Source organism: Aythya ferina (assembly GCF_964211825.1).
Source record: "Aythya ferina genome assembly, chromosome: 2".
Lineage (NCBI taxonomy): Eukaryota > Metazoa > Chordata > Aves > Anseriformes > Anatidae > Aythya > Aythya ferina.
In genome coordinates, this window is record NC_140297.1 from 109,089,086 (window position 1) to 109,116,107 (window position 27,022).

At 39.4% G+C, this 27,022-nt stretch overlaps 1 protein-coding gene across 25 annotated transcripts in view; it reads left to right on the top strand.

Annotated features, from left to right (window-relative positions):
- The window catches only part of EPB41L3 (erythrocyte membrane protein band 4.1 like 3), a 141,552-nt gene extending 124,721 nt beyond the window's left edge, over nucleotides 1-16,831 (top strand). For 9 of the 25 annotated variants that reach the window (XM_084508106.1, XM_084508107.1, XM_084508083.1 and 6 more), the window contains 14 exons: nucleotides 339-392; nucleotides 2,301-2,336; nucleotides 2,504-2,569; nucleotides 3,050-3,241; nucleotides 6,362-6,436; nucleotides 6,845-6,946; nucleotides 7,671-8,384; nucleotides 8,902-9,024; nucleotides 9,537-9,929; nucleotides 10,757-10,888; nucleotides 11,305-11,403; nucleotides 12,519-12,599; nucleotides 12,864-12,980; nucleotides 14,256-16,831. In XM_084508106.1, the coding sequence (XP_084364232.1) occupies nucleotides 339-392; nucleotides 2,301-2,336; nucleotides 2,504-2,569; nucleotides 3,050-3,241; nucleotides 6,362-6,436; nucleotides 6,845-6,946; nucleotides 7,671-8,384; nucleotides 8,902-9,024; nucleotides 9,537-9,929; nucleotides 10,757-10,888; nucleotides 11,305-11,403; nucleotides 12,519-12,599; nucleotides 12,864-12,974 (2,178 nt within the window). In that variant the 3' untranslated portion in view covers nucleotides 12,975-12,980; nucleotides 14,256-16,831. The remainder of the gene's footprint in view (nucleotides 1-338; nucleotides 393-2,300; nucleotides 2,337-2,503; nucleotides 2,570-3,049; nucleotides 3,242-6,361; nucleotides 6,437-6,844; nucleotides 6,947-7,670; nucleotides 8,385-8,901; nucleotides 9,025-9,536; nucleotides 9,930-10,756; nucleotides 10,889-11,304; nucleotides 11,404-12,518; nucleotides 12,600-12,863; nucleotides 12,981-14,255) is intronic. The other 16 variants (XM_084508095.1, XM_084508098.1, XM_084508096.1 and 13 more) reach the window with 11 other exon arrangements.
- Nucleotides 16,832-27,022: the final 10,191 nt, after the last annotated feature.

Here is a 27,022-nt window from a genome sequence, read left to right on the forward strand (position 1 = left end):
TTTTCAAGCCACCTGGCTTTCTTAAAAATAAAAATAAAATCTGCTACTCAAATAACACTTTTTCTGTAACATTTTGTTTGGCTTATAAATTTGTTACAGTAAAGCCGTATACTGTGTACAGTACGCCTTGAGTCTTCCTCTGAGTCTGTTCTGTTTACTAATATAGCATTTTTATTTTGCTTCTTTGACTTGTGCGTGATTTGAAAAGCAATGCTAATGCAGTTCACAGGGATGTTGAATTTAACAGTTCTCCATGTGGCCTGCGTGTACTGATGAGATGGGTTTATTCTTTATTCCTGCCTTCCTCTTGGAACGTGGTTACTTGTCTAACAAAATAGACTGACAGTGAGCAGACGGATACTGCAGCTGATGGTGAGACCACTGCCACTGAGGTTTGTACAGTCCCCAGCACCCAGTTAGCGAAGGGGAGAGCTTTTTGCTTCATCTCTCCCCGACCCCACTGGGCATGAGTGCTAAAATGCATGTCTCCTCCTACAGTGTAGGGTACTCCACACTGTGCATGTCTGCGCGCGAGCGCGAGTTTCCCTTGGCGAGTGGTGTTTTCAGGGCATCCTTCAGATTCATCTTATTTCAGTATTTTATGGGGAAGCTGCAAACCTCGTGCTTTCTTGCGTGGATAGCAGGATGGTAGCAGCATCACCCATGCAAGCGGTGACTACCTGGACGGTCAAGCCGACCAGGTCATGTTCTGCTTTTTTTCTGTTTGTTTCTTTGCACTTATAATCTGCAGTCTGTTTGAGAGAGGGAGGTTGGGGAACGAAGTAAAGCAGAGTTTTCAAGTTTTCTGAAAAAAAAAAAAAAAACAACAAAAAAAACAACCAGCTATTTTCAGATTATAAATATTTTCAATGCAATTAATTTCATGTATCATCTTCAAAGATGTGTGTACAGCCAACAATCGGGTGCGGGAGATTTAAAAAAAAAAAAGAGTTTTTCTTGGTACTGATAAGCTTCATATCCAACAACATAGTATGTAGACTGTGCAGGCAAATTCAACTGTGTGTGACTCCAGTGAAGTGTATATAATGCTTTCATAATTAATATGGTTGCAGCTGCAAACATGAGATGAATTTGGTCTGACATCTGGTAGAAGACAGAGCCTTACTGCAAACACTACTGTAGGTTTTCAGTAAGATCTCATTAATATTTCAGACTGTTAAAATTATCATCAAGGAAAAATTCTCTATATGACGTGTCAGGACAATTCAGCCTTGGCTGTAAATAGAATAGATTTGAACTGAGTTATGAAGTAGTCAACAGATAAAGATCTTTCAGTGGGTCATTTCACTAATTAGAACTGTATGAAAAATTAACATTAAAATAGTGGCACAAGCATTAGCAGAATCCACATGGAGTAACAACATAATGTCTGTAGAGGCTAGTCAGGAACACAAAAGGCTTTGAAGTACCTTTTGCACTCCATAGCTTCAGGCTGTGAGCCACACAGAAAGTAAAACATAATCCTAAAACCATGACACTTCAACTGTTCCATTTATTTAGCAAAAATGCGTGATAATTTCCCTATACTCCACCTTTATTTTAGGAGATAAGATTTTGTGAACCATTTTTCTTATGGACACCTGATTTTCAGAAAGTGCAGTATACCTGCCATCTGAAAATTAAACCCTCAGAAAATGAGCTGTCTTGGTAGTCCATATTACGTTGCTTTTGAAAATTTGAGCTGAAGTGAATGTGGTATGTGTCCAGTTCCAGAACCATGGCAGATTGATCCTGAAAGAATATATACAGATTGAATTTGAAATACATTTATATGGATATGAAGTGGGACTGAGGTTAGGGAAATAGCATTTTTAGCAAATAAAATATGGTTCATTCTGTAGAAAGTGTTGCACATTGTTTACCCATGATGAGTTTACACAAAACGTTTCCTGTGGCTCGGGAGATGTCCTCGTATGTTTAAATTTGGGGATTATAGATTTCCAAAGAATTTGCTGTTGCCATTTGGTCCTAAACCAGCAGTGACCTCAGCAAGATGAGGTCACCAATGATAATGGAAAATTAAATAATGGAAGTTAAATAATGATAACGTAAAATTTTAAGGCAAATGTTGAATACTTCTTTGTTCGAAATTAACAAATTTGAAAAGATGAGGCCAGCTCTGGTTTAGGAAGCTGTGTAGTTAGCTACTGTGTCTACTCATTTGCCTTGAGCTTTTAAGGAAAGTGTGATCTGAATCTAGTCCACTAACCAACTTTTATAAAGCCTTCTGTTAATATGAATGGATAAGGTATTTTCTCAAATCTTTCTCATGCTGGCAGTCGGACCAAGAGGAAGACGGAGATCTAAAGGCGCAGGTAAAGAAACAAAAGGCCCAGATGTTACTGAAGTATTGATGTTGGAGGTGTTCATATCTCTCAGCATGCTATTGTCAGTTCTCTGTGAAGAAATGTGTAGAAACAGCATTTTGTATCCTTTCAATACTGTGTCCCTTACCTTTCCCTTTCTTTTTCACTTCTTTCAGAATAGTCTGATTAAGCGAATACAGGGTGAAAATGTGTATGTCAAACATAGTAATCTTATGTTAGAGGTTGGTATTGGTATATACCAGTGCATGTGCGTACATGTGTGTTAGTTTTAGTGGTAAACCGTGAATCTGCACTATGATGCATGACTTGTGTATTCCCACCTGCTAATAAATTAAGTAGATATTTTTTTCTCAGATTATGATGAATCCTCTAACTTGTACTATAAATATATATATGTGTGCGCGTATGTGTGTGTGCCTCCACGCGCATATGTATGTTTGTTTTAAGCCTCTTTACCAGGTATAAATTAAAGCGATACAGATAAACTCTTTAAGAGTATTTTTATACCCACTTGTACAAGATATGCTATGCTGTTACCTTTCAAAATGCCACATTTTCACAGAGTGTTGTGTTAGTGCTGTGCTCCCCAGCTCCCTGAGATGTTACTTTCCCATTTACTAACCGAGTTACATGTTTTGGCTCTGAAATTTGGCCAGCTTAGGATGTATTTCAAACTGCTCTATTCTTTTAAAACTATCTAGGACCTAGACAAAACCCAGGAAGATCTGATGAAACATCAGACCAATATAAGCGAGCTGAAACGAACCTTCTTGGAAACCTCCACAGAAACGGCTGTGTCTAATGAATGGGAGAAGAGGCTTTCCACATCTCCCGTTCGGCTTGCAGCAAGGCAGGAGGAGGCTCCTATGATTGAACCGCTAGTGCCTGAAGAGGTCAGCTCGATCTGAAAGGCTTCACAATGTATTTGTGTATTCACTTTTACTTACAGTAGCTCTCAGGAGATGTTAGAGGCCTCCCCATGTCTGCAGGTGCTCCCCTTTTTCAAGACACAGGCTCTAGCAGCAAAGGCACAAGGAAGAGCAGATAACTTATATATATATATATATATATTTATATATAAGTACGTACAGGCAGAGTGCAAAATTCACTGCAAGCCACCTGGCAGAATTGGGTCTCTCTAAGGGTGCAAAACGGAGGCTTCCTTACAGGTTCGTTGAGCTTGAGGAAGTCCAGCCATGCATGAAGAAACCATGATGGTGATTGAAGGGAAATTTAAACAATGGTGACTGCTTGGGAGCAGTGGCGTAGCAGCACGGATGGGGCTACAGTACCAAACCTGACAGGAAAATACAGAGCAAAGGACAGAACTCTGTCAGTCTTTGAAGGTGAAGAAGAAATGATGATGATAATTGGGCCTGCTTGGCCACTTCCATAGGGGAGCTGATAGTTGCTGCCGTCTGCTGCATACCTATTGAAGACCCAGTGCAGATTGTTAAGTGTGCACATTTTCATGCAGTGTGTATGCAGGAAAAAATCTTACTGTGCAGCCTGAAATGCTCACAAGAAACTTGCCGATTAAAAAGCTGTGTTTTATTTAGGTTGTGGATAGATACTGCGATGTAGAGGTAATGATGTAACATTACTGTTCCCTTAAAACATATAGGAGTTCAAAACAAGCAGAGAGTGTCTTAAGTCTAGTAGAGCAAACAGAAGCCTGCTTCTGTCATATGCATGAGGATTAATTTTTATTCCATTGTGGTTATCTGGTTTCTGTTTCACAGGAATCATCTTTATATTTACCACTTGCTTTTTAGGATCAGTAACTGCTCCTAAAATTTGCTTCTGACACCGTTTCAATGATTTACGGTTGTAAGGAACTTAGCAAGATTGGACAGAAAGTATAATTCAAAAGAATCTTCTGGTTTCCTACCTTAGAGGTTGGCACTGCGGACCTGTAACTCTCTGGGGAGGCATGCAGATAACATGTCAACTTCTCCTTCTTCCTAGTAGGGTAAGGGATGTTGACAAGAAAAAGACCCCAGTTCCTCGTGTCCCACATTATATCCATCTATTCCAGTGTCTGTTAGAGGCATCTGACTTGCATTAGAGTGGCCATTAGGTTGTATTAAAATATCGAAAAAGCTGACTCAGTGCAGAGGGCTTACCTTTTGGAGAGAGCACTAGTGTGATTGGAATACTAATTTTACTCCTACTGTCTTGCTCAGGAATCATAATAGATCCTACAAACATATTAATAAGGTTGTAGTTGAAAATACAGGTTTTCTGTCTTAAAAGAAATAATGTAATTATAATAAACAGGATGCATCTAACACATTAATGATGTGAGGAACTGTTGAAAAGGGAGGGACTGGTTAGCTGGGCCTGAATCAGAGAAGTGTGGGTGAAGCAAATGTAACTCCCGAGTTTGTTTCAAGTCTTTATTATTATGCAAATTTAATAACAAAATGTTTATTAAAATGCACAGACATGGCAAAATGTTACAGTTACGTATGCTTTACCCTGAGGAAAGACATCTTAACCATTCATTTGGAAAGGAAAAGGGCAAGAGATATCCCCATCTGATAACTCTCTTACTGGATGAAAAGGACTTGCTCAAAAGCAATGTCCAGTTGCTGTCTTACATGCATCTAAGTAAACTACAGCTGTCCCTCAAAATCTCATCCAAATGAAGGTATTTCTGTGAAAAATGTGAGTGGATTTGAGCTATCAGAGCCTAACTCTGGGGTGACTTCTGGCACCACACTGTAGGTAACATCTGACTGTTCTTTTTGTCTGTGTTAAGTGGGATGGTTTCAGTTTGTATGTCCTGCTTTAAGCCATGCAAAGTCAAAATCAGCACCATGGCATCTACAAACAGATGCGTGGGCAGTCAGAATCCAGAGCATGTAGACCCACAGTAGCTCAACATAGTCAAGGAAGCTACATGTTTAAATCAGAGTAGCCATTTTAAAAGTGTATTCAAAGCTGTTACAACTAGTTCTTTAAAATTAGTATAATAAAACAAGAACATAGGGGAAAATACGCCTTTTCAAAATATATACTTTGAGTGTCTGGCATGGTTTGTGTTTGGTCAGACTGACTTTAAGCCTGCCTGGTCAACAATTCATTTCTCACAATAGTAGGAGAAATTCTTTGATTTTATTTAGTTATGAAAAATTGTTTTAAATGGTACTTTTTTATCATGCCATTGTGTTACTTGCATTTACACACCTAAAGCATACATCAGACTTTAAAGTGGATTGAAAAGGTTTGGCAAGAAACCTGCTTTGCTATGCGGGGGTTTATATGCTCCAGCCAAATGAAGAAGGTGGACAGCCTAGAAGCAGGAAGAATGTCCAAGAGTATCTTGCCCAATGAGAAATATGTATGCCCAGGCTCAAAAGGCTTAGGAAATTGGGCCTTCCCACCATTTTAAAATTTCCGAGTTGGTCAAGTTGCAGAGAGATTTTCATTATTCTTACAGCATTGGGAAAGCACAGATGGGGTAAAGCTGAAGACGAAAATTCCTGTCATGCTGTATTGGGTAATACAGCAATGGTTGGCTTCCTGCATGTGGAAAACATTCTGAGACCTCTTATACCCATAAGGAGAAAGGGCAAGCCAAAATCTTTGCAGAGCACACATTCTGCCTGCTTCAACAGAGAAAGCTGCAAACTCAGGAAAGAGATAAAGCCAGCATGAGGCAGAGGGTCCTGCGTTTTGGCTGTTGTTGGAAGCCATGTAAGTTGGCACCAGACACATTTAAGTGAATAACATAGGATGACGTCAGGTGCATCCACACCTGAATATTACTCAGTTTGCTGTTTTTCCTGCTATACAAACTGTATGCTCATGTCCACTTTGCATTCATCTGAATGTCCTTAACAGAGCAACTGTTTGAAAACCTCTTTGGTGTAAAATTATTCAGTGTAATTCTGTTTCCTAACTTACCATGCAATTAATAATTCGTAAAGAAATTTGATAAGCTATTGTATAGTATAGTGGACTATCTGCCCTCCATTTACTAAAACCATTTATTCCCCTGACATTAGACCAAAGAAGAAAGAGAAAAATCAGAAAAACTCATATTTTTGCAGAAGGGAGGTACTACATTCCTTGAAATGCAGGTAAAAACAAATCATACTTTTCTGAAATATGGTCAGATAGGCTGGCAATGATTTATTATTGTATTATCTTTTTTGCTTTCCAAGCCACTTTTTTTTTATTTATTATTAATTTCATAAATTCCAGAGCCAGATGTAATCTGGGCCTAAATTCTGAAGAATGAGTCCCCTCCAGAGCTTATGACTGCCTAATAGAGATTGATTTCTCCTCTAGTAACAAATCGACCTGTGCGGTGCTGTTTGTGGATATTGTTTGCAGTTGTGCATGCATTTCCAGCATAAGTCGCAATGAGAACGTTATGATTAATGGGGCACTTGTGTCATTAGAATGAATTTCCTATATACTGTCAAGTGAATTCAGATTATGCTGAGTGATGGTGAACTTTGTGTTCTTATTGGTTTTTCTATTAGCCAAGTGTGATAGAGAAGAAGCTGCAGGAAGGAGAATCTGCTGGCACTTTGGTTACTTCTCATCAAATCATTATCCAGAAAAGTATCCCATCATCCCTAGAGGTTATTTTTAATTCATTCAATTTTAAACAACCACATTTGCTTAAATACAGAAGTTATGGTGTTGTGGTGAAATAAGTGGATGCTGACTGCACAATCTAAGCAAATCACGTAGAATATTTGCATAAGGAGAAAAAAAGACATTGCCTTCAGTTCAGTGTCTTCAGTAGTAGGAAGTTTTCTGTGTTGTGCTATTAAATTTAAATTTAAATAATGCTGAAGGGGGTTGATGCTTTCTAACAAAAGTAAGGAAATTCAGTGCAGACTGCAGCTACATACAAATGCATATTATTCTAAAACCTCATAAAAAGTCTGTTCATGACAACTGGGGAACAGCTGAATGGGCTTATTTGCACTATTTTTGTAACATGTTTTCAACTGTAGCATTACGAACCATTGTGATATATGGTTTTTAACCTCAGGATGGTTCCAAACACCATTTTACTTTGCTTTAAGTTACTGCAGACATAGTGTGACAAAAGTAATTTTTTTGTGTCTGCATTGTATGGGCCTCTAAGGGGAGGAAGCCTACAAAGGAAATCATACTTTGCCTAAGGTGATATTGTTTATCAGTTTGATAACTGCTCTAAGAAGTTCAGTGGTAAAAGTTATTATATGCTTTCAGAAGAGGCAGCATTGATTGCTTAAAAGACTTCACACTTTAGTGCTTCTGAAGCACAGATAAACCTTCAGATATTCTAATTTAGCTTTTGTATCTCAAATATAGGGCACTGAGGATTGGGTTATTATAGACAAAATACCCTCTGAGGTAGTTGATGGTGAATCGAAAAAAAATGTGACGTACAAAGTAGTGACTGTGAGCAGTAAAGCTGGCATTCCACCTGAGCTATTAAAATCCAGTACCATTCTGATGCAGAGCTTTGAGGACTTGGAAAGTGAAATACAATCCAAAGAGGAGAATAAGCAGAAAATGTTCACCCTAGGAAAGTCCTATGATACCATGTCCGGGAAAATTGTAACCATGACAAGTAAAGCTAAAGAGGGAGAGAAAACAGTACAGCCTTCTGTAGAAGTTTTGCAAAAAATGGAAAGGGAAGTGCAAGAATCTGTGAAAATCGTTCCAGCAGTGGCTGAGTATGGGATTGTAGAACATGCCACTGATGAGAAAGCCAGGAGGGGATCCGACGTGCAGAGCACAAAAAGAAAGCTGTCCGACTCCCTGACACCTATAAAGGAAGCAGAATCTCAGTTGCAGAGTCCTGAAGAGGAGAGTTGGAAAAAGACACCAAAGATGGATCAGGATTTGCAGTTACATGGTACACTGGGAAGCTTGCAGCTTGGCAAAGCAGAAAAACACCTTGACAGTGAAGCTGTAAAAGCAGGGGCATTTGCCCGGAAAGAGTGGAGATATTCCAGAGAACAACCATTTACCATTGCTACTGCTCACTATGTTACTGAGTCGTCTGCATCAAAAGTAGTGGTAACGAGTGGCTTTGACTTCACGCCACGGGTTTAAAGATTAAAGCATGACTTCTTTTAGGCAATACCCTCACACTACCCTACCTTTCAGTTCTGCTGCCTGGCTTTATGTTGACAGCAGCCAACCCAGCTTATTTTTTTTCTCATAATTTGAATCTTTACCACGGTCTAAAGCAGGCATTATATAAGGCTTTCGACTTTTCCAGTTTATTTAAAGATCCATGTTACTGAAATGTGGTATTGCTGCTGTTGCTTGTTAACCAAAGGATAAAAAGGTTTGCTTGAACCAGCGAAATGCCAGTGCTAACAACTATGCTTTGTAACTATTGCTTACTACAGCCATTATGAATTTGCTCTAATTTATTTTCCCATTCTTATCCTGTTTCCAACCTCTGTGTGCCCCTGCAACCTTCTTTTCCTTTCCTCTATCTCTGGCTCCAGTTTTGTCAATTAATATGTCTGTGCATATGGGTCTTCCTTTCTCCTGTGTATGACTCTCCATTTCTTTGTCTGTTTAGACTAAACAGTCCACTGGTGAAAAAACCTTGGATGGCTCAGATATCTTCAGTTTAATAGAGTCCGCCAGAAAACCGACAGAGTTCATAGGAGGGGTTACTTCTACTTCACATAGCTGGGCTCAGGTGGCCGTTTGATTCCATCTGTCAGTGTTATAAATGCGCACTGATGACTTTGGTTTTTCTTTTGTTTCCTGTTTTTATGCATAACTCAGAGCCTGTATAACTAACACATGGACTTGCTGTGCTTTTTCCGTTGTTACAATAGACCACAACAGAAACTTCACCAAAAGGAAAAAAAAAAAAAAAAAAGATTTTTTTTTTCTTAATCTCATTTCACTTTATTTTGGTCATTTTACAGGGTGCTGTATTTTGCCTTTATAAACCTCGCACAAAACTACCAAGAAGAAAAACACATTTCTCTTCACCTTTAAAAATTGTAATTCTTGCTTTATTTTTCATTTCTATTATGCTAATTAGGTCCTCAGAGTGAAAATCCATCAATGCGAGAGAAATAAATTGGCAAAATGTAATACCCCATTTTTATTTATGTTCACAGTACATTAAGCTGAGGAGCTGTTCTAAGTACTGTTGTCTGCTTCTGACATTGAGGTGGTTTTTTTCCTCTTTCTCTACAGAGAATAGACACAACGACATCTCAGGAGACAGCTTCCAGTGAAATGAAGCAAGCAGCTCAGCCACACCAGGATGCAGTGACGAAGGTTGTACAGGAGACTGTGGTTATCGAGGAGAGACGTGGGATGAATGTGCATGCAAGTGGGGATCCTGCTAAAGTGGCTGGACTTGTGCTGGATGCCCAGGCTCAGGCAGCATCTGCGGCAGCTGCTAGCGTGAAAGGGAAGGAGGGCTCTGCTGTGACTGAGGGGGCTAAAGAGGAAAAAAGGGAGGAGGCTGATAAAGCTGTAACCAAACAGGAAGGCGTTGCTGCTGCTACTTCTCATGAGCAAGCGGAGGAGCACAGTACAACAGTTCAAGTTTCAGATTCTTTGGAAAGAAAACCTCATTTTGAGGTAACTCGTTATTAAATCAGTTATTGCGCTGAGTTGTAAATGTATGCAGTAGTGGACTAAATCAATTCCTCTCATGGAAAGTAAAGAGTACAAGGCTTGTATGATTGCATCTTTACAGCAGGCAGTTTGTTTCTCCTCTTATTTCCTCCTTGCATGGCACCTGCAAGGCTTGTCGCTGGTTTCCATCCTTGGCAAAATGCCATGCATATTTTACCTAAAAGCGCTTTTCATGCTGCAAGGAAATACCTAATTTGGTGGCTCTTTATGCAATGGATAACTAGAATTCAGCTGGCATTTTCTTTGGGAAAGTCCATCAAGATTGGCAATGTTCACATGTCCTCAAAGACAGAAAATGTTTTTTTTCTGTGTTTGGTACAATTGTTATATTATTGTACTATGTCTCAAGCAATCCAGGCTTCTTATATTAATCCTATTTATAGAATTTCAAGAATTATTTTGCAGAAGGGAAAAAAAAAGCTTGTTTTTCTCTCTCTTTTTCTTTTTTTTTTTTCTCTCTGAGACCTGAATGGAAAAGTAGGCCTGAATAAGATTTGTTCTCTTGTCACTCTGAGAAAATGTGTAATGTTTACATCTTTCCTGAAGTTTGTTTTCCTGAAATCCAGGATAGTGTTAAATATTGCCAGAATAATATACATGTATGTACCATTATAATTAAGAGATTTTCTCTCTTTTATTTTCCTAAAGAGCACTTATTATTCATCCCCCCTTCTTTTCCCATGCAAGAATATATTCTGAGTAATCCCAAAGCTTTAGTAAATGTTCCAATTCCTTTTTTTTTTTTTTTTTTTTTTTTTCTGTTTACACAGTCACCAGTTGTGAAGACTGAGACTATCAGTTTCAGTAGCGTTTCTGCTGGGGGGGAAAATCTTGAAATTTCAACAAAGGAAGTGCCGGTAGTCCATACAGAAACAAAAACCATTACATACGAGTCTTCACAGGTAAGAAATTCTGCACAAGCCAAGGTCTAATTTAACATGACCTTAAGGAACCCATGTTTCTTCATTCATGTTTAAGTGTATGCCTTAGTGTGAACTGTTGTAAGTTGTTCAAGTATTAAATATTAGCACAAGGAGGATGTATGTAGTTATAGCATATCTGAAGGTCACTGTCATGTCCTGATGTAGGACTTTTTGAGAATGGTGATGAAACTGCAGGTGTCAAAACCACACTATCTCATCAGTCTTTCCAGAAGCAGTGTCGTTACACAGAGAGAAATACTGACACATGATCACCCTAACAGCAATTATTTCCCTTTTATTAAATATTCTTTTTATGAAGAACAATAAAAATAGGGAAGTTCAGTTTTATCTCTGCTCAAGGGCATGTTTCTGATGATTGTGTTTTGGTTCTCTAGGTGGATTGTGGTGCTGACTCAGAACCAGGTGTGCTGATGAGTGCACAAACCATCACGTCTGAAACCACCAGCACTACAACCACTACACATATCACCAAAGTGAGTCCTCTGAAATCAGGGAGCTTTTTTTTTTTTTTTTTTTTTTTTTTTCTCAGAAGGATAAGTTTTCTTAGCTATTGCTCTATATATTTTAAAACATGGACACATGTTTATAATCTCTGGACAATATCCTGTCTATTTTGTGTACCTGTCTTCATTCACTTGTCTTTGGGTGTACTAGCTTGATTAACTTGTCATCCGAGGACTTGACAGCAGTCCCAAAAAAACATAAACCCTTAGGGCATGTCTACATAAGCATAAAACGTTGCTCTGCAGAAACACTTGAGTTAGCTGCAAATACTCTCTGAAACTGGGAGCAATGTAGCCACATTGGTATCAAGTGATTGCAATGAAGGAATAATTTTCCTGAGTGTGAGGGTGCATTGACAGGACTATACTGCTTTTGAGTATTGAGTTATTACCTCTGCATGGTGTTGAAATGATAAAACAAATCTGTATTGTGTATTCATAATGGGAAATTCAGTCAGCTCAGACACTGCGGTTGATTTGTGTTGTCCCTTAAGGTGCTTGCCCACAGCCAGACAGAAAGCTTAAGGCCAAATAGACAAATGATGTTGGGTCTTTCAAGTTTCAAGGTAGCATCTTAGTAACAGGTTGCCCCTAAGCAGAAACATTATTTTTACAGTGACAGCTCTCCTACCAACGTTCACTGAGGACAGAATGTCATCTTTCTGCAGTCCAGTTCAGTAGATGAACTATACAAAGGCCGTACAGCCTCTCTGTTCTTCTGAAGCCTGCAGTAGGACTTAACTAGGTCTTAACATGAGCTGTCTGTATGTCCATTCTTCTCTTAATGGGAAGAATTTACCAGTAATACCTTCCATTTTTGACCCAACACATACAAGTATCTCTCCTGACATATACAATTTGGTTAAAATAACAAAATTCTCAGTGTTGGAAGGACTCCTGGTGAGCTCCAATCCCCATTCAGAGCAGGCCAACTCCAGAGCTGCTCCAATTGCAGTTCAGGGTTGTCCATGTGCTCTGTTTGAGACTGTTCAGTCTGGTCACATCTAGATTCCCAACCATTCTGCAAATGGGTCACAGCGCTCTTTAAAGCAAGTTACTGACATGCATTTGTATCTCCCATTTAGACTGTGAAAGGAGGCATCTCAGAGACAAGAATTGAAAAACGAATAGTCATCACAGGAGATGCAGATATTGATCATGATCAGGTAAAATCTCTAAGCTGTTTGAGGCTACCCTGAAGACTGCCAAACAGAATATTTTTTAACATGGTTCTAAAAGATGCTATTCAAACTGGCATGCCTTAAATTAAAGTGGATTAGTAGTTTAATCAGTGATGGTATATTTCATATTTTAATCATTTTCCTCATTTGTAAATTGTGTAATATCTCATGAATCTCTCCACCTTGCTACTGATCATGCATGTTCCACCTCCTTTTTGTTTTTGCCCTTCTGTGGTTTCCTTGGGATAGGCGCTGGCTCAGGCAATTAAAGAAGCCAAAGAGCAGCACCCTGACATGTCAGTGACCAAAGTAGTGGTACATAAAGAGACAGAAATCACACCAGAAGATGGGGAGGATTGACCACAGGTAAGAGGACTAGATGATTTTACTAGGCATTTACTGGGCTGGCATGTTGCAAAGGTTGTTTTCCTACCATAATTCACCTCTAACTCTTTTCTTTCTCTCACTGGCATTTGCAAGTTGCATTTGTGCAAGTTATCAGTTCTGATATTTGAATGCAAAGCCCATTCTATTCTAAATGTCTTCATTTAATGGTGCCAGCTGGAGAAAGAGAAACTACTCATTTGCTTTTGTTGGCTTTCTGAAAATTCCTCATTGTCCATGCTTTGATATAGTCTAATTTCTAATCCTGAAGTCAAAAAAAATCCGTTGTCTGCTTTTATGTCATTTAAGAACAAATTGCTTTTGTTCTTAAAGTTTATGCATTTTGTTTAAAAAATGCCAAAGGAAAAACCTATAGCTGCTTTTTAAACTTTCTGTGCAGATAAGTTACAAGTTAAACTTTATTCAAAACTTGCAAAGATACAGTCTAACTTGCTTTTGAGTTTTGTTTTGAACCCAGTGAAGCAGTGTGTCAGTATTTGTATGTCTTGGCTTTCTTAGGTAAAGGACATTTTACATTTTAAAGCGGCATTGTTTATCAAGATGAGATGATAATGCAGCTTTCTTGTGTCAAGCTTTTTTTTTTTTTTTTTTAAAGGCATGCTCTCCAATTGTGGTTGGCTAAACAGATATCTTAATATTACTATATTTATTCTGTGTGCAGAAACATGTCATGCATACTAACCTGCTCTGCAAAAGCTGTTAATGCCAGCACCATTGCACAAATTGCTTTGAATGCTGTATGCAGAAGAAAAGAAAAAAAAAAAAAAAAAAAAAAAGAGCTGGTTGTCTAATTTGTTTAAACCTATAGCAGCATTTTATTCTTAAAATATATATTCCTTAGCATTTGGTGTAAGTAACAGAGTATGATGCACAGCACCTTTTGAAGCTGTTTTGCTCTCCTGCTTTCGGATATAGAGACCTAAAGAAAACTGAATTTCAGTATCTGTAATTTATTTTGGAAGATGGAACCAATCACTGAGGAGTGAGTAGCCATGATTCTTGTGGTATTCTGCTGAATGTTTCAGAGACAACATAATGTGGCTCAGTTAAAAGTCTATTGATGTCACTAAATTTTTCTATTGGCATCAATAGTCTTTAGAATGACTTTGGGCCAAGTTGCTTATACTGGAATGACGCTGTTTTTAAATAATTTTTGTTATGCCAATAATTTGACAAAATCTCTCTCTGCAGGAGAATAGTTGTTTCAAATAATTAACTCAGGTCTCTTTCCTGCAGGAATAATCTAGGTTGCATATGAATCCAGACATGCACACCCGTAGGAATACGAGAGCCTATATGGAGTCTCAGTTCCAACCTGACTGACTTGTATCTGTCTATGGAAAATTTCAGTACAGAAGAATTGATCATGACCGTTAATAAAGAAACTGGCAGAGATATCTTCCCATAGAAAGCAATCTGAATCAGCAGCAGTTAAACAATATTGCATGAAGCAACGATTAAATTACAGAAAAGCAGCATTTTTAATTTTCTTAAAAAGTCTAAGTTTTCAGCTATACCTGCACGTTCATAAACAGTATAAACAGTGATCTCATGTAACACATAAACAGTTCATGCCTTTCACAGTTTATGAAAGTCTAAACAGATTAAAATTTGTTAGGTGGCAAGCCTTTTGTTTACAGATATTGTAAATGAAGATTACCCCCAAAATGCTAGAAGCTGTATAGGTACTGTGTATAATGTTTTACCACACATTAGATGTGCCAATAACACAGTTTATTCAGTAAACAACTTGAATCTTACATTTGTTTCATCTGGTTTTATTACTGCCCGATAAACAATGATGAATCTTTACTCTTATCAAAATATTTAAATGCTTACAAAGTGTGCTTTGTATACCTGACTGAATACCTTATGAGGTAGTAATGATTTTAGCATATTAACTTTAACAATTTTTGTCAGCGTTGTTCAAAGTCAGCTTCTGGTCACCCTTCACAGATCCTAACCTTGTAAATTATATGTAGTTATTTTGGAGAAAATCTGTATTTTACTTAGTTTGCAGCTTTAGAAAATTATTAATTTGAAATAACCGTGATGGTTTTCTATTGATTTCCCTTATGTTCTCAGAGGAAAAAAAAAAATCTGTTTGAGAATCTGGTCAGCATTTACTATCTAGTTCAGAGTCAAGCCTTAACCTGTACAGAACGTCCACTGAAAACTCGTTAGTGTTCAGCTATAATACCCACTGAAGGGATAGAGTCCATTACACTGTCAGCTGCATCACAACACATGGTGAATGTATGTTTCTGCATAGTGAAATAAAAGTGGTAAATGCATCCAAAATTGTATTGTTCTGTGTCTAAAAGAACCTAGTGTTTCTTATATTCAAAACGTTGTGTTACATTTGCAAGGCACCACAGGTTTTACACATCTGCACAGTAGGCACATTTTGTCTTCAGTGGTTGACACTGCACTGTGCAGACTGTTGGAGTTAGCAGGGGGTCTGAAGATGTTCACCTTTGTGTAAGTTGTGTTTGCAAATGAAAAGAAGTATTTGGTTTCTTCTGTTTTCTGTAGTTGTGTACTGTTTTCACTGAGGCTAAATGAAGGATTTTGTGGTTGCTTAGAAAGTAAAGGCCAGTAGCCTTTCTCTTTTTGTTTCTCTTTTTGCGTTTTTGCTCTGAAACATGGATAAAATTATCTCTTTAAAGGAGTACTTCATTTTCTGTTCCTTTTTCTTGCTCTTTTGCCATATCTCATTGATGCTCCCCTGGTAATTAAAAAGAAATTCATAACAAGTAATTCACCCTTCAATCTGTATCTCCTTGCAGGATTGAAAGAAATGGATACAAGCAGACTTTTCAGGACTTAAAGGGCCAAATTTGCCCTTCATTGTTTACACAGGGCTCTCTCTCATTGAAGTCAATGGGTTGGCTTCAGCAGAGAGCAAGACTTGACCCAGTGACTTGTTAATAAATGTTTATTTTCTTAATTTAGAAAGAAAAATAGAATATATAGAGAGAATAACCTGTAGATAATAGTTTAAAGTAATATCCCAAGCTTCAAAAGCTTTGCCCTAAGTCTCTAAAATGTCTTCCTTCCACCAGCCATTCTTCATGCCTTTAATCCAGAGTGCTAACTATGTAACTTCCCATACTGCAGTCATTGCTTACCTCTTGCCTGATGAATAATGCAAAAGTTACGGTCTGTTGTGGTCTTTGTCTGACCTCTCTCCCTACTAGCCCTTCAGATTTAGAGAAGAACGTCTATGTTCTTGCCCTCTTGGTGAAGGTAGGATCAGATTTCTGGTGCTGCCAGTGCCCTGCGGCAGCCATAGGTGGAAGAGGTGCTCACACAGTGTCTCAGCAGATTTCGTTCCTGGTTCTCGCTACTGCAACAGGAGTTTAAAAATAGACTCTGAAGCCATATTGATCTTCCCTCAGGTGCCCCTTATGTTGTCAGCTAAGAAACAGCATTGTATTACCTCAGAGAGACATGAGGCGGTTGCACAGCCTTCTCTCCAGAGTTAGCGTTATATTTTAGCATGGCTTGAGGAGATTGTACTTTGGTGATACTGCACAGTATGTATGCTGTCTACAGATACTGTATCTTAAGAAGTTAGTCTCCTTGGAAAGGATGCTCACAGCTAAGATACAGCCTAAGCATGTGCAAAATATGAGGAGATTAGAGTGGACAGGCGAGGACATCTCAGTGCCACTGTTGGCATAGACCCTTGTTTGGGGGATGGTTCCTGGGAGCAATAGTTTTGGTTTTTGTTAGAAACTGTTTCTTGGGTTGTCTGCCTAATGCTGTGCCACATGAAATAAAAAACACCTGCCTGTTTCTACCAACCAGCTTTTGTCTCTGACTCTTCTCATTTATTGTTGGTCTTTGTCTGGTGTCTTGATGTAAAACAGTTTATAAAATAAGCCTTCAAATGATATATTACTTGAAAACACCATTACTAACACAGACATCAGTACAGGAGACAACCTCACTTGTTACAAATGGAGCCACATCAGAACTGGCTGATCTGCATCACTGAGGTAAGGGATCATGATGGCTCTGCAAAGCAAGTATAAACATAACAGTCACCACAGTTGTAACCATTATAGATACAGAAAAAAATAAATCACTACCTCAGCCTTTTTAAGGCCATTTGGAATGACATTATATTTCTCCCTCTGAAGTTTTTTTAAGGTATTCCTCTCCCAAATTGCAAATAAAGATTTGTGTACAAGCATCTCAAAAAACGTTAATGGGCCTCTAAATCCAGATACTAGATCAAAGCATTAGATTAGATTTAGCTATTAGATTTAGCAGCTCAGTCCTATTTAACAGCTTAGTCCCAAAGCAGATTTAAGGAGCTGGTGTGATGGTGAAGCTCACCTGTACAATTAGTATCTGCAGAAATAACAGTTCTCCATAAATAGTTTCTCAAGGCAAACTGAGTCCAGGCTTCAGTCTGGAAAATACTATGTCATCTGGAAAATTTTGCATGCAGATTTCTTACCTCAATCCAAAATAGTTAAGAGTGCAAGGCCCTGTTTACAGGCTTCACCTTATCTTATCACAATATCTTACCTTATCACAATATCTTCTCTGCAACCTACCTTCATTACATAGTGTAGTGAAGTAAGGAAATGAGTTTCCTCTCTTTATAAAGGAATAGTAATGGTTCGTGTTCTGCAGAGCTAGGAATAAAACATTAATTTTTAATTTTTCTTCATCTTACATTCTACTGTAGTCTATGAAAAGTTTTCAGTGTGCCTGTGGCAATGCTAAGATAGATTGTATGGCCTTTTTAATGTTTGTTGAATACACCAGCAGCTCATACTGCATACTCTTAATTGTATTGCCCAAACAAAATGCTGTTCAGTCACCCATACGTTCTGTCAAATAATCTGGTATTATTTTTACGTTGTTAGTTACTATACAAGCAGCCAGAAACCCTACACTAAAAGTATCTCCAATCAACAAACTAAAGCCAAAAGAAGCCACATTTTCATTTGACTTTAGCCATTGCAAAGCATTAAGAACAGGGATATTTTCCAAGGTACACAAGTCCCAAACTACAGTTCAATGCTTTGAGAATATGATCTCTGTTCTTCTACATTTCTAACTCTAGGGAAAATTCTTAATTGGACTTTTTCCCATTCCCAACTCTTAGATCCACTTTCTCTTGAAGTGCATAAAAGAGTAATGTTTGGCAAAGTAGAGATGTTTTTAATCAAAAACAAACGTTAGATTCTCTTCTTTCCCTTACTCTCAATTATGTAAAGAAGCAGGAACTTGTTTTCAAGTATCTTCTGTTAGTACTGAAGCTCCTTAAGTTGGCTCTGCTGATCTAATCTTTCGAATGCCCTTGCAATTTCTTTTCCTCCTGAAAAAGATAAAGCTATCTGTAGTTACACGCTTCCAGTGCTGATGGTTTCTACAACTACATGGTAATGAAATGACACCAAACCAACTCCCACTCAAGTGGAGTAAGGCAAAAAGTCCTGTCAAAGAGGATCTGAGATGGGATGAACATGAAGAAGCACTTCGGTTCTTCTGAAGTCCTGTATAGATCCCAAAGTATAGTGGTGGTCTGAGGTGTCTACATGGATGACTATGAGAAGTGCTTACTACACTGCATGTTTTTTTTCAAAGAAAGAGAAAATGAGGGGCTCTTCTCAAATCTACAAATTCCAAAGGTGGTCTCAGTCTTACACTGTAAATGATGTTTTACTGTATCTTTTATCCTTAGCTTTATGCTACATCAGGAAAGAGGTTGTCCATGGTTGGCCTGAGTTCTCTGAGGGCGATACGAAGTGCCAGCCTTCCTAATAAAATTTTTGTCATACACTTGAAAGGACCACTAGTGGTTTGCATGTTTTAGTTCTGTCTCATAGGGATTTATGTTGGAATAGGCAACGAGGCATATTGCTGTTCATTTTTATATAAAAATAATTTCCACAAATCCCTGTATTCATTAAAAGAAACCAGATTATTTTATCTTGGAACTAATGTTAGCTCTTGTTCACAACCTAAATTGTTCTGTTTTATGACATTTAATTCCCCCCTCCACCCTTTTTCCTGTCTTTGATTCACCATCATTCCTACTTCTCAGTTGGAACTAATGGCTACTGCAAAAACTGTTAGCACTAGAATTTCAAAAATCCTAGTTTTAAAGAAGATCGATATGCAAAAACCTGTCAGCTCTCTTATTTCACCTCCTGCTCCCAAATGCAGCTATAACCTCCATAAATCAACAACTTCACTCTTACAGCTGAAACAACTATGACTAACTGTAAGTAGGATCGCCTTGTCTTTAAGAGAGACTATAATGACATAGAAATAATAATAAAAAAAAAAAAAAGTATTGATACTAGAAATATTAATTTTTATTTTATTTTATTTTATTTTATTACGCAGATTTGACTTTTCTGTAATACAGTCTATCAGGTCTGTTTTCTCTAGTGTAAGAACCTTCTTTTTTTTATCCAGAGTTTACTATGCAAAATTTGGTCTGTTCAGCCTGGGAAAGAGAAGGCTGAGGTGAGACCTCATCACAGACTACAGCATCCTCATGAGGGGGAGCAGAGGGGCAGGAGGTGCAGATCTATTCTCTTTAGTGACCAGTGATAGGACCCGCACGAATGGAGTCAAGCTTTGACAGGGGAGGGTCAGGAAAAGCTTCTTCGTCGAGAGGGTGGTCACATACTGGAACAGGCTCCCCAGGGTTGTAGTCATAGCACCAAGCCTGTGGTCTGAATTTTTGGGTAGACCTGTGTGGAGCCAGGAGCTGGACTCGGTGATCCTTGTGGGTCCATTCCAGCTTGGGATATTCCGTGGTTCTATGATTCCATTGCTACATATGTTGCTTTTAAGTACTAGCTGTGTATTCTTTGGAGGGTATTCCTGGGTGACTGGTAAAAGGTAACAGATTATTATTAGGAAAAAAAAAAATAAAATATAAAAATTAAACATCTTAGAGAAGGATGTGTCATAAATCATACAACAGAGCAAAGAAAAAAATGAAAGCAATATACCTGAAAGTACAAAAGCAGGTCATTTAAAAACCTTCAAAGCTGTTTCCACTAGGAAGAGCCCAACTAATATGATGCTTTCTCTTTCCTTAAATCAAGAGTGCTATTTGCACAGATACCCTGATATCCTTCCTCTATGGATTTATGAGGTTGTTTCTCAGACATATGGGTTTTCTGATTGAACTCAGCTGATGGATTTCACTTCTAAAGGCGTTTATGTTCATTTTATCTAATCTCCAGTACATATAAAACTCAGACAAACATGAATTGTGTTACATAGTCAGAAGTGCTGAGTTTCACCACTCACCCTTAGAGCTCCTAAATCCAAAACTACCAGACAAATATGCACACATGTATACATGTTGCCACAGAACATTATTTGTTCTGACAGTATCTATACAAAATCATCCTAGAATATGTATTAAACAATGGACTTTTTTGTCCGTTTTTCCAGGGAAAATGTCATCTAGTGATTGACATGTCAGAAGATTTTTCTTTTCCTGCAATCAGATGCAATATGTCAGTACAAATACTTTCTGTCATATCAATTGGTAAAAGTGAATATCTAACATGAAACCACTGCAGTATGTTGCCTGCCTTCACAGAAACAAATGGCTGTCTTCAATATCTGCAGGAGGTGGCCTTGTGACCTGACAAGGAAGCCTCTGCAAACTCTGGGAAGACAGACTGCAACAGTGAGTGGCAATAATACCATGATTATTTCAAATTCTCTTTTACCGTTTTTGCTCATCTTCATATTCTACACCTTAACCCAAGTGTGTTTGATATATCAGGTTCCACTCTTCTGCATTTTCTCTCTGGGCTTTTGAACAGACTACATTTGCTGCTTCTGTTCCAATTCATTCCTGCTGTTGCCTCTTGTCATCACTATCAACCTTTTGTGGACTCCTGATATTCTGTCCTGCAGGCTTCACCACTGAGAGTTAACAGCTTCAGCTCCTACAGTCATGATGCCACCAAATCTCGTAGTGTATATTTATTTGCTTTCATAACTCTCTTCAAATTTCAGGCTTCATCCATTCTTCTCTTCTTATCAGTGGTGTCTTTCCCTCGGCTGTTTTTACCAAGCAGTACTCTCTTGGATTTTTATTTTTTTTTAAAGCCGCTCTCCTCCCTCTTCAATCATCATCTGATCTCTTTCAGAATGAGTCCGCTCTCTCTCACACTGACCCTTTTATGTTTTCTGGTCCATTAGCTTTGATGGTTTGTCATCTGTCTTCAGATCTTCCAAACCCCATCCCTAGTTTCTGACCTGCCACTGAAAAGCATGAACATTGGAAATCCTGTAGATTGCTTTCCTTCATTACAATAGACATTCTGTAGAGCAGAGCAGAGCAGAGCAGAGCAGAGCAGAGCAGAGCAGAGCAGAGCAGAGCGGAATAGAATAGAATAGAATAGAATAGAATAGAATAGAATAGAATAGAATAGAATAGAATAGAATAGAATAGAATAGAATAGAATAGAATAGAATAGAATAGAATAGAACAGAATAGAATAGAATAGAATAGAATAGAATAGAATAGAACAGAACAGAACAGAACAGAATAGAATAGAATGGTTCACTTCAGCTGGAAAGGACCTTCAAAAATCATCCAGTCCAACTATCTGACTTATTCAGAGCTAACCAAAAGTTAAAGCCTATTACTGACGCATTATTCAAACACCTCATGAACACTGACAGGCATGGGGCATCAACCACCTCTCCAGGAAGCCTGTTCCAATGTTCACCACCCTCATGGTAAAGAATTTTTTCCTAATGTCCGGTCTGAACATCCCCTGTTGCAGCTTTGTGCCATTCTTGTGCGTCCTGACATCAGTTAATGGGGAGCAGAGACCAGCACCTCCCTCTGCACATCCCCTCCCCAGGAAGTTGCAGAAAGCCACAAGGTTGCCTCTCAGCCTCCTTTTCTCCAGATTAGGCAACACAAGTGTCCTCAGCCTCTCCTCGCAGAACATGCCTTCCAGCCCTTTTACCAGCTTTGTTGCCCTCCTCTGGACACTTCCAAGGACCTTAACACTCTTTTTATATCTTGTAGCCCAGAACTGCACACAATACTCAACATGAGGCCACACCAACACTAAATATAGCAGGAAAATGCCTTTTGACTGGCTGGCCATATTGTGTTTAATGCTCCCCAAAATGTGATTTGCTCACTTGGTTGCCAGGGCACACTGCTTGCTCATGCTGAGCTGCTGCCACAAACACCCCAGGCCCCTTTCTGCAGAGCTGCTCTCCAGCCGATGTTGGCTGGTGGCCAGTGGTGGGTCTGTTTTGGAGCTAGCTGGAACTGGCTGCATCCAACATGGGGCAGCTTCTCAACTCTTCTCACAGAGGCCACCATGCAGGCCCTCAGTGCCAACACCTTGCTACATAAACCCAATACAACTTCAGCTTCTGATATCCTCAAAACCTCTTCATGGTACATCCCAGGGGATCTTTCTCATCATGATACTGGATTTACATCTGAATTCTTTAGTATCTTTCCTCCTAAAAATATCTGTTCTGTCCCCACCAACTCTCTCTTTCACATGCAGGGCCATGCTGTCAGTTTCACCTGGAGTTGCTCTCCCCCACTCTCCAGGCCAGTGTGTTCCCCCACAGTAGCTATCACAGCCCCTCTGGTTGTCTACTCCAGGCTCAGACTCAGGCCCTGTATTCTCTTGTCATTCTCCATAACCTGTCCTCTCTGTCAGACACATACTCCACTGTAGTATCTGAATTCCATCCTCCTGAATCTCCAATAGCTCTTTCAGCATGTCCTCCAACAGACTCCCCTCCTTTCACTCCGCTTTTCAGTAGGGATCTTCAACATTTATGGTAGGAATCCAATGCCCCTCTACCCATCCTTACTGTGATACCCACAGACACGGATTCAGCCACCCCGTATTTATGTTTCACCTCTTGGAAGTAAGGTTAGTATTGCCTCTCTTTAACCAATTTGCACATATTTACAACATTGTGTTCTGTGTGAAGGCAAAATAGAAACACCCCCTGAAATGCAGTATTTATTAGTACATGAGAATGAAGAGGTTACATCATCACAATGCTGACACCTAAACTATCCTGAGATGAGCAGCCAGTTGTAATTCAGCCACCGAAGGAGCTCTGTAACCAGGAGGGCATCTCCACTGCAGCCCAGTGTTACAGAGAACCTGAACTGGAGCTGGTTTCCACCTGATCTGCTCAGACCGGGGGCTGAGGAATAAGGCTGTCTTTTTCCATTCTTGTACACATGGGCACATGACCTTTGCACAAGCCTTAGGAATGCAGTGAAATTATATTATACATGTGATGTAGGCTGCTGTGACACAGGCTGAACCAGTCAGGTATCAAATCACTGATTACATCTGCCATTACATTTGGACCGAAATGGTGCATCAGCATTATTTATTCCATCATACCACTGGGCTCTTCTTCAGTGTATTTAATGCTGAGCTCACATTTAAGTCTGTCTGGTTTTAGGACAAAGAAAAGACAGGAAAAGAGACATAAGCAGAGCAAAAGTTCTGCTATAGCCATATAGGTTGTGGAAAACTTGGCTGACACCCTGAGTAGTCCATCTGTCTTGTCAAGTACATCAATCACTCCAGTAATTAAGGCTAATGGATGTTGGGACAACAGTAAAACAAAATGGCTCCCTACACAAGTTTTACCATTACATATACTTGATTAGCTGGAAGTGGAAATTGTGGAGATGTGATTCCAGTTTCTCCAGTGATGTAGATTAATCCCCCACTGACAACTAAGCACACAATGTCAGAAGAGCCATATCTTTGGCAGGCCAAAACCCATTGCTCTATTGATTTGGAACAAGGTTTTTGGTGGGTTTTGTTTGTTTGTTTGTTTTGTTAATAAACTGCTGGTGATCAGAGGAAAAAAAAAAAAAAAAAAAAAGAGAGAGAGAGAGAAAGACTATCAGCTGCATTATCAAAATTCCTCAAATAACATCAGTGTTGTTTACATGTTGTGATTAAAAAATCAATTCCTATGAGTGCCTGCTGAAAGAAGACATCTGCTGATCAGATGTCTTCTTTCATCCAAGGTAGTTACTGAAAGAAGGTTAACTTCACCTGAAACTGCTGGTTGTGCCTCCCTTCAAAGACCAAGAGGACAAGGAAAGTCTAGATTAGATGATTTCAGAGAACAAATATAAAATATTTCCTTCACTGACTGTGACGGAACCTGTACATGGGCCTGGGAAAGATTATATGAATGAAAGAAAAGGTAGGTGGTAATAGTTCAAGATCAAGAAAGCAGGTACTTACTTGTCTCAAAAAATAAACTTAATTATAGAGTCAAACGTTGAAACTTTGTCCCATATCCATGGAGTAATTATTTTTTGTATTTCTCCAAGGACAAAAAAAAAGGGGGGGTGGGAAATGGAGGGTTTAAAAAAGTCCTTGTGACTATTCATAAAGGAACCATTGTGGAAAAAACAAGGAAGCCTCCAGACATGTGCAAGTAAAATAAGGTGGTGCTGCAGATGCAGTACTGGATACTTCAAGGCAGTACAGAACTATCATTAGCTGGGTGGGTTTAATAATTTTTTATTTTTTATTTTTTTTTTTTAGGACTGTGATATAGGGGGTACAGTCCTAATTCAGAACTTCTATAGAGAGAACATAACCTATTTGTCTAAGTAACACTTAGTAAAACACTAAATCAGATAAAATGCTGTACTGCAGGGTACAATGCTGTACTGTTGTATATGTTCATATGTGCAGTAGAGTATCTCTCTTCAGTTAGCACGTATCTGAGAAAAATAGTTTGATGTACTCTGTTCATTGCAGTCATGGAATACTACAGTTGCTGTCTCAAGAAAGAAAAAAACTTGTGATGGACTAGTATCTATCCACCATCTGAAACAGACATATTTTCTCTTCTCTTCTCTTCTCTTCTCTTCTCTTCTCTTCTCTTCTCTTCTCTTCTCTTCTCTTCTCTTCTCTTCTCTTCTCTTCTCTTCTCTTCTCTTCTCTTCTCTTCTCTTCTCTTCTCTTCTCTTCTCTTCTCTTCTCTTCTCTTCTCTTCTCTTCTCTTCTCTTCTCTTCTCTTCTCTTCTCTCTTTTCTCGTCTCTTCTCTTCTCTTTTCTCGTCTCTCCTCTCCTCTCCTCTCCTCTCCTCTCCTCTCCTCTCCTCTCCTCTCCTCTCCTCTCCTCTCCTCTCCTCTCCTCTCCTCTCCTCTCCTCTCCTCTCCTCTCCTCTCCTCTCCTCTCCTCTCCTCTCCTCTCCTCTCCTCTCCTCTCCTCTCCTCTCCTCTCCTCTCCTCTCCTTTTTTTTTTTTTTTTCACACTATTACTTTAAAATTGTGGCAATTAGAGATAACTACAGAAAAATACATCCCCATAACATTGCTAACTTCCAAAGAAGATGCTTCTTCAGTGTATACAGTACTAAAACATATCTCTAATGTTATCTTTTGGTACGGACAACTGTCCCAATATTTGATGATATTTTTAACACATACTGGGTGGGAGGGGGGCGGTATTTGGGAAAAGGGTGGCTATATCCAGTGCATGCACGGCTCCAGGTGTAATCTTATTGAAACTACTACTACTGAGTCAGTCTTGAGCACAAACATCAAGTGGTGTCCAGATTCATTACACATAGTGGTATTCTCTTTTGCATTTGTCCCTACATAAACAGGCAGGAAACAATGCAAATATGTGTAAGCCAGCTCAAGATGTTTCTTCACAGCACTAGCAATATCTCATCCCTGCATTAGATTGCCGGGTCCTGCACCTGGGACGGGGAAACCCTGGCTGCATGTACAGACTGGGCGATGAGACGCTGGAGAGCAGCCTAGAAGAGAGGGATCTGGGGGTCGTGGTAGACAGCAAGTTGAATATGAGCCAGCAGTGTGCCCTGGCAGCCAGGAGGGCCAATCGTGTCCTGGGGTGCATCAAGCACGGCATCACTAGTAGGTCAAGGGAGGTGATTGTCCCGCTCTACTCTGCGCTGGTGCGGCCTCACCTCGAGTACTGTGTGCAGTTCTGGGCACCACAGTATAAAAAGGACATGAAACTGTTGGAAAGTGTCCAGAGGAGGGCTACGAAGATGGTGAAAGGCCTTGAGGGGAAGACGTACGAGGAACGGCTGAGGTCACTGGGCCTGTTCAGCCTGGAGAAGAGGAGGCTGAGGGGAGACCTCATCACAGTCTACAACTTCCTCGTAAGGGGGTGTCGAGAGGCAGGAGACCTTTTCTCCATTAACACTAGTGACAGGACCCGCGGGAACGGGGTTAAGCTGAGGCAGGGGAAATTTAGGCTGGACGTCAGGAGGGGGTTCTTCACAGAGAGGGTGGTTGCACACTGGAACAGGCTCCCCAGGGAAGTGGTCACTGCACCGAGCCTGTCTGAATTTAAGAAGAGATTGGACTGTGCACTTAGGCACATGGTCTGAACTTTTGGGTAGACCTGTGCGGTGTCAAGAGTTGGACTTGATGATCCTTAAGGGTCCCTTCCAACTCAGGATATTCTATGATTCTATGATTCTATGATTATGTAAAGCAGTTATAGCTGAGACTCAAAAGTGATCCAATTCTAGCTATACATCCTTGACTAATGATGTCCATCTTGCAGTCTTCACTTTGTCAAAGCAGACTTCTGTGTGCTCAGCAACATTGGCAAGGAGATTTGTTACATAACAATCAGTAGAGAAAACACCATTTGGCAAGACTGATGCGCACTGTGTTGACACCAACAATTAAAACTCTCTGATATCCTTCCTGCCTCAAGCAATGCTTTGCTGCTGTAGAGAGAAATGATGATTTCTTGAGACAACACTTAGGTCTAAGACTTTCTCATATGGATGCCTCACTCTCTGCATCTATTTCTCTCCCAGGGTAGGAAAAAATAGGGAAGAAAAAAATAAATAAATTAATTAAGATTTCACCTTTGATTCTTTTGGGAAGATACTGAAGAAGTCATAATAGAACTCATAATCCCATTCAAGCTTTTTTTGTCTGACAGGGCAAGTCTTTGACTTCAGAACAT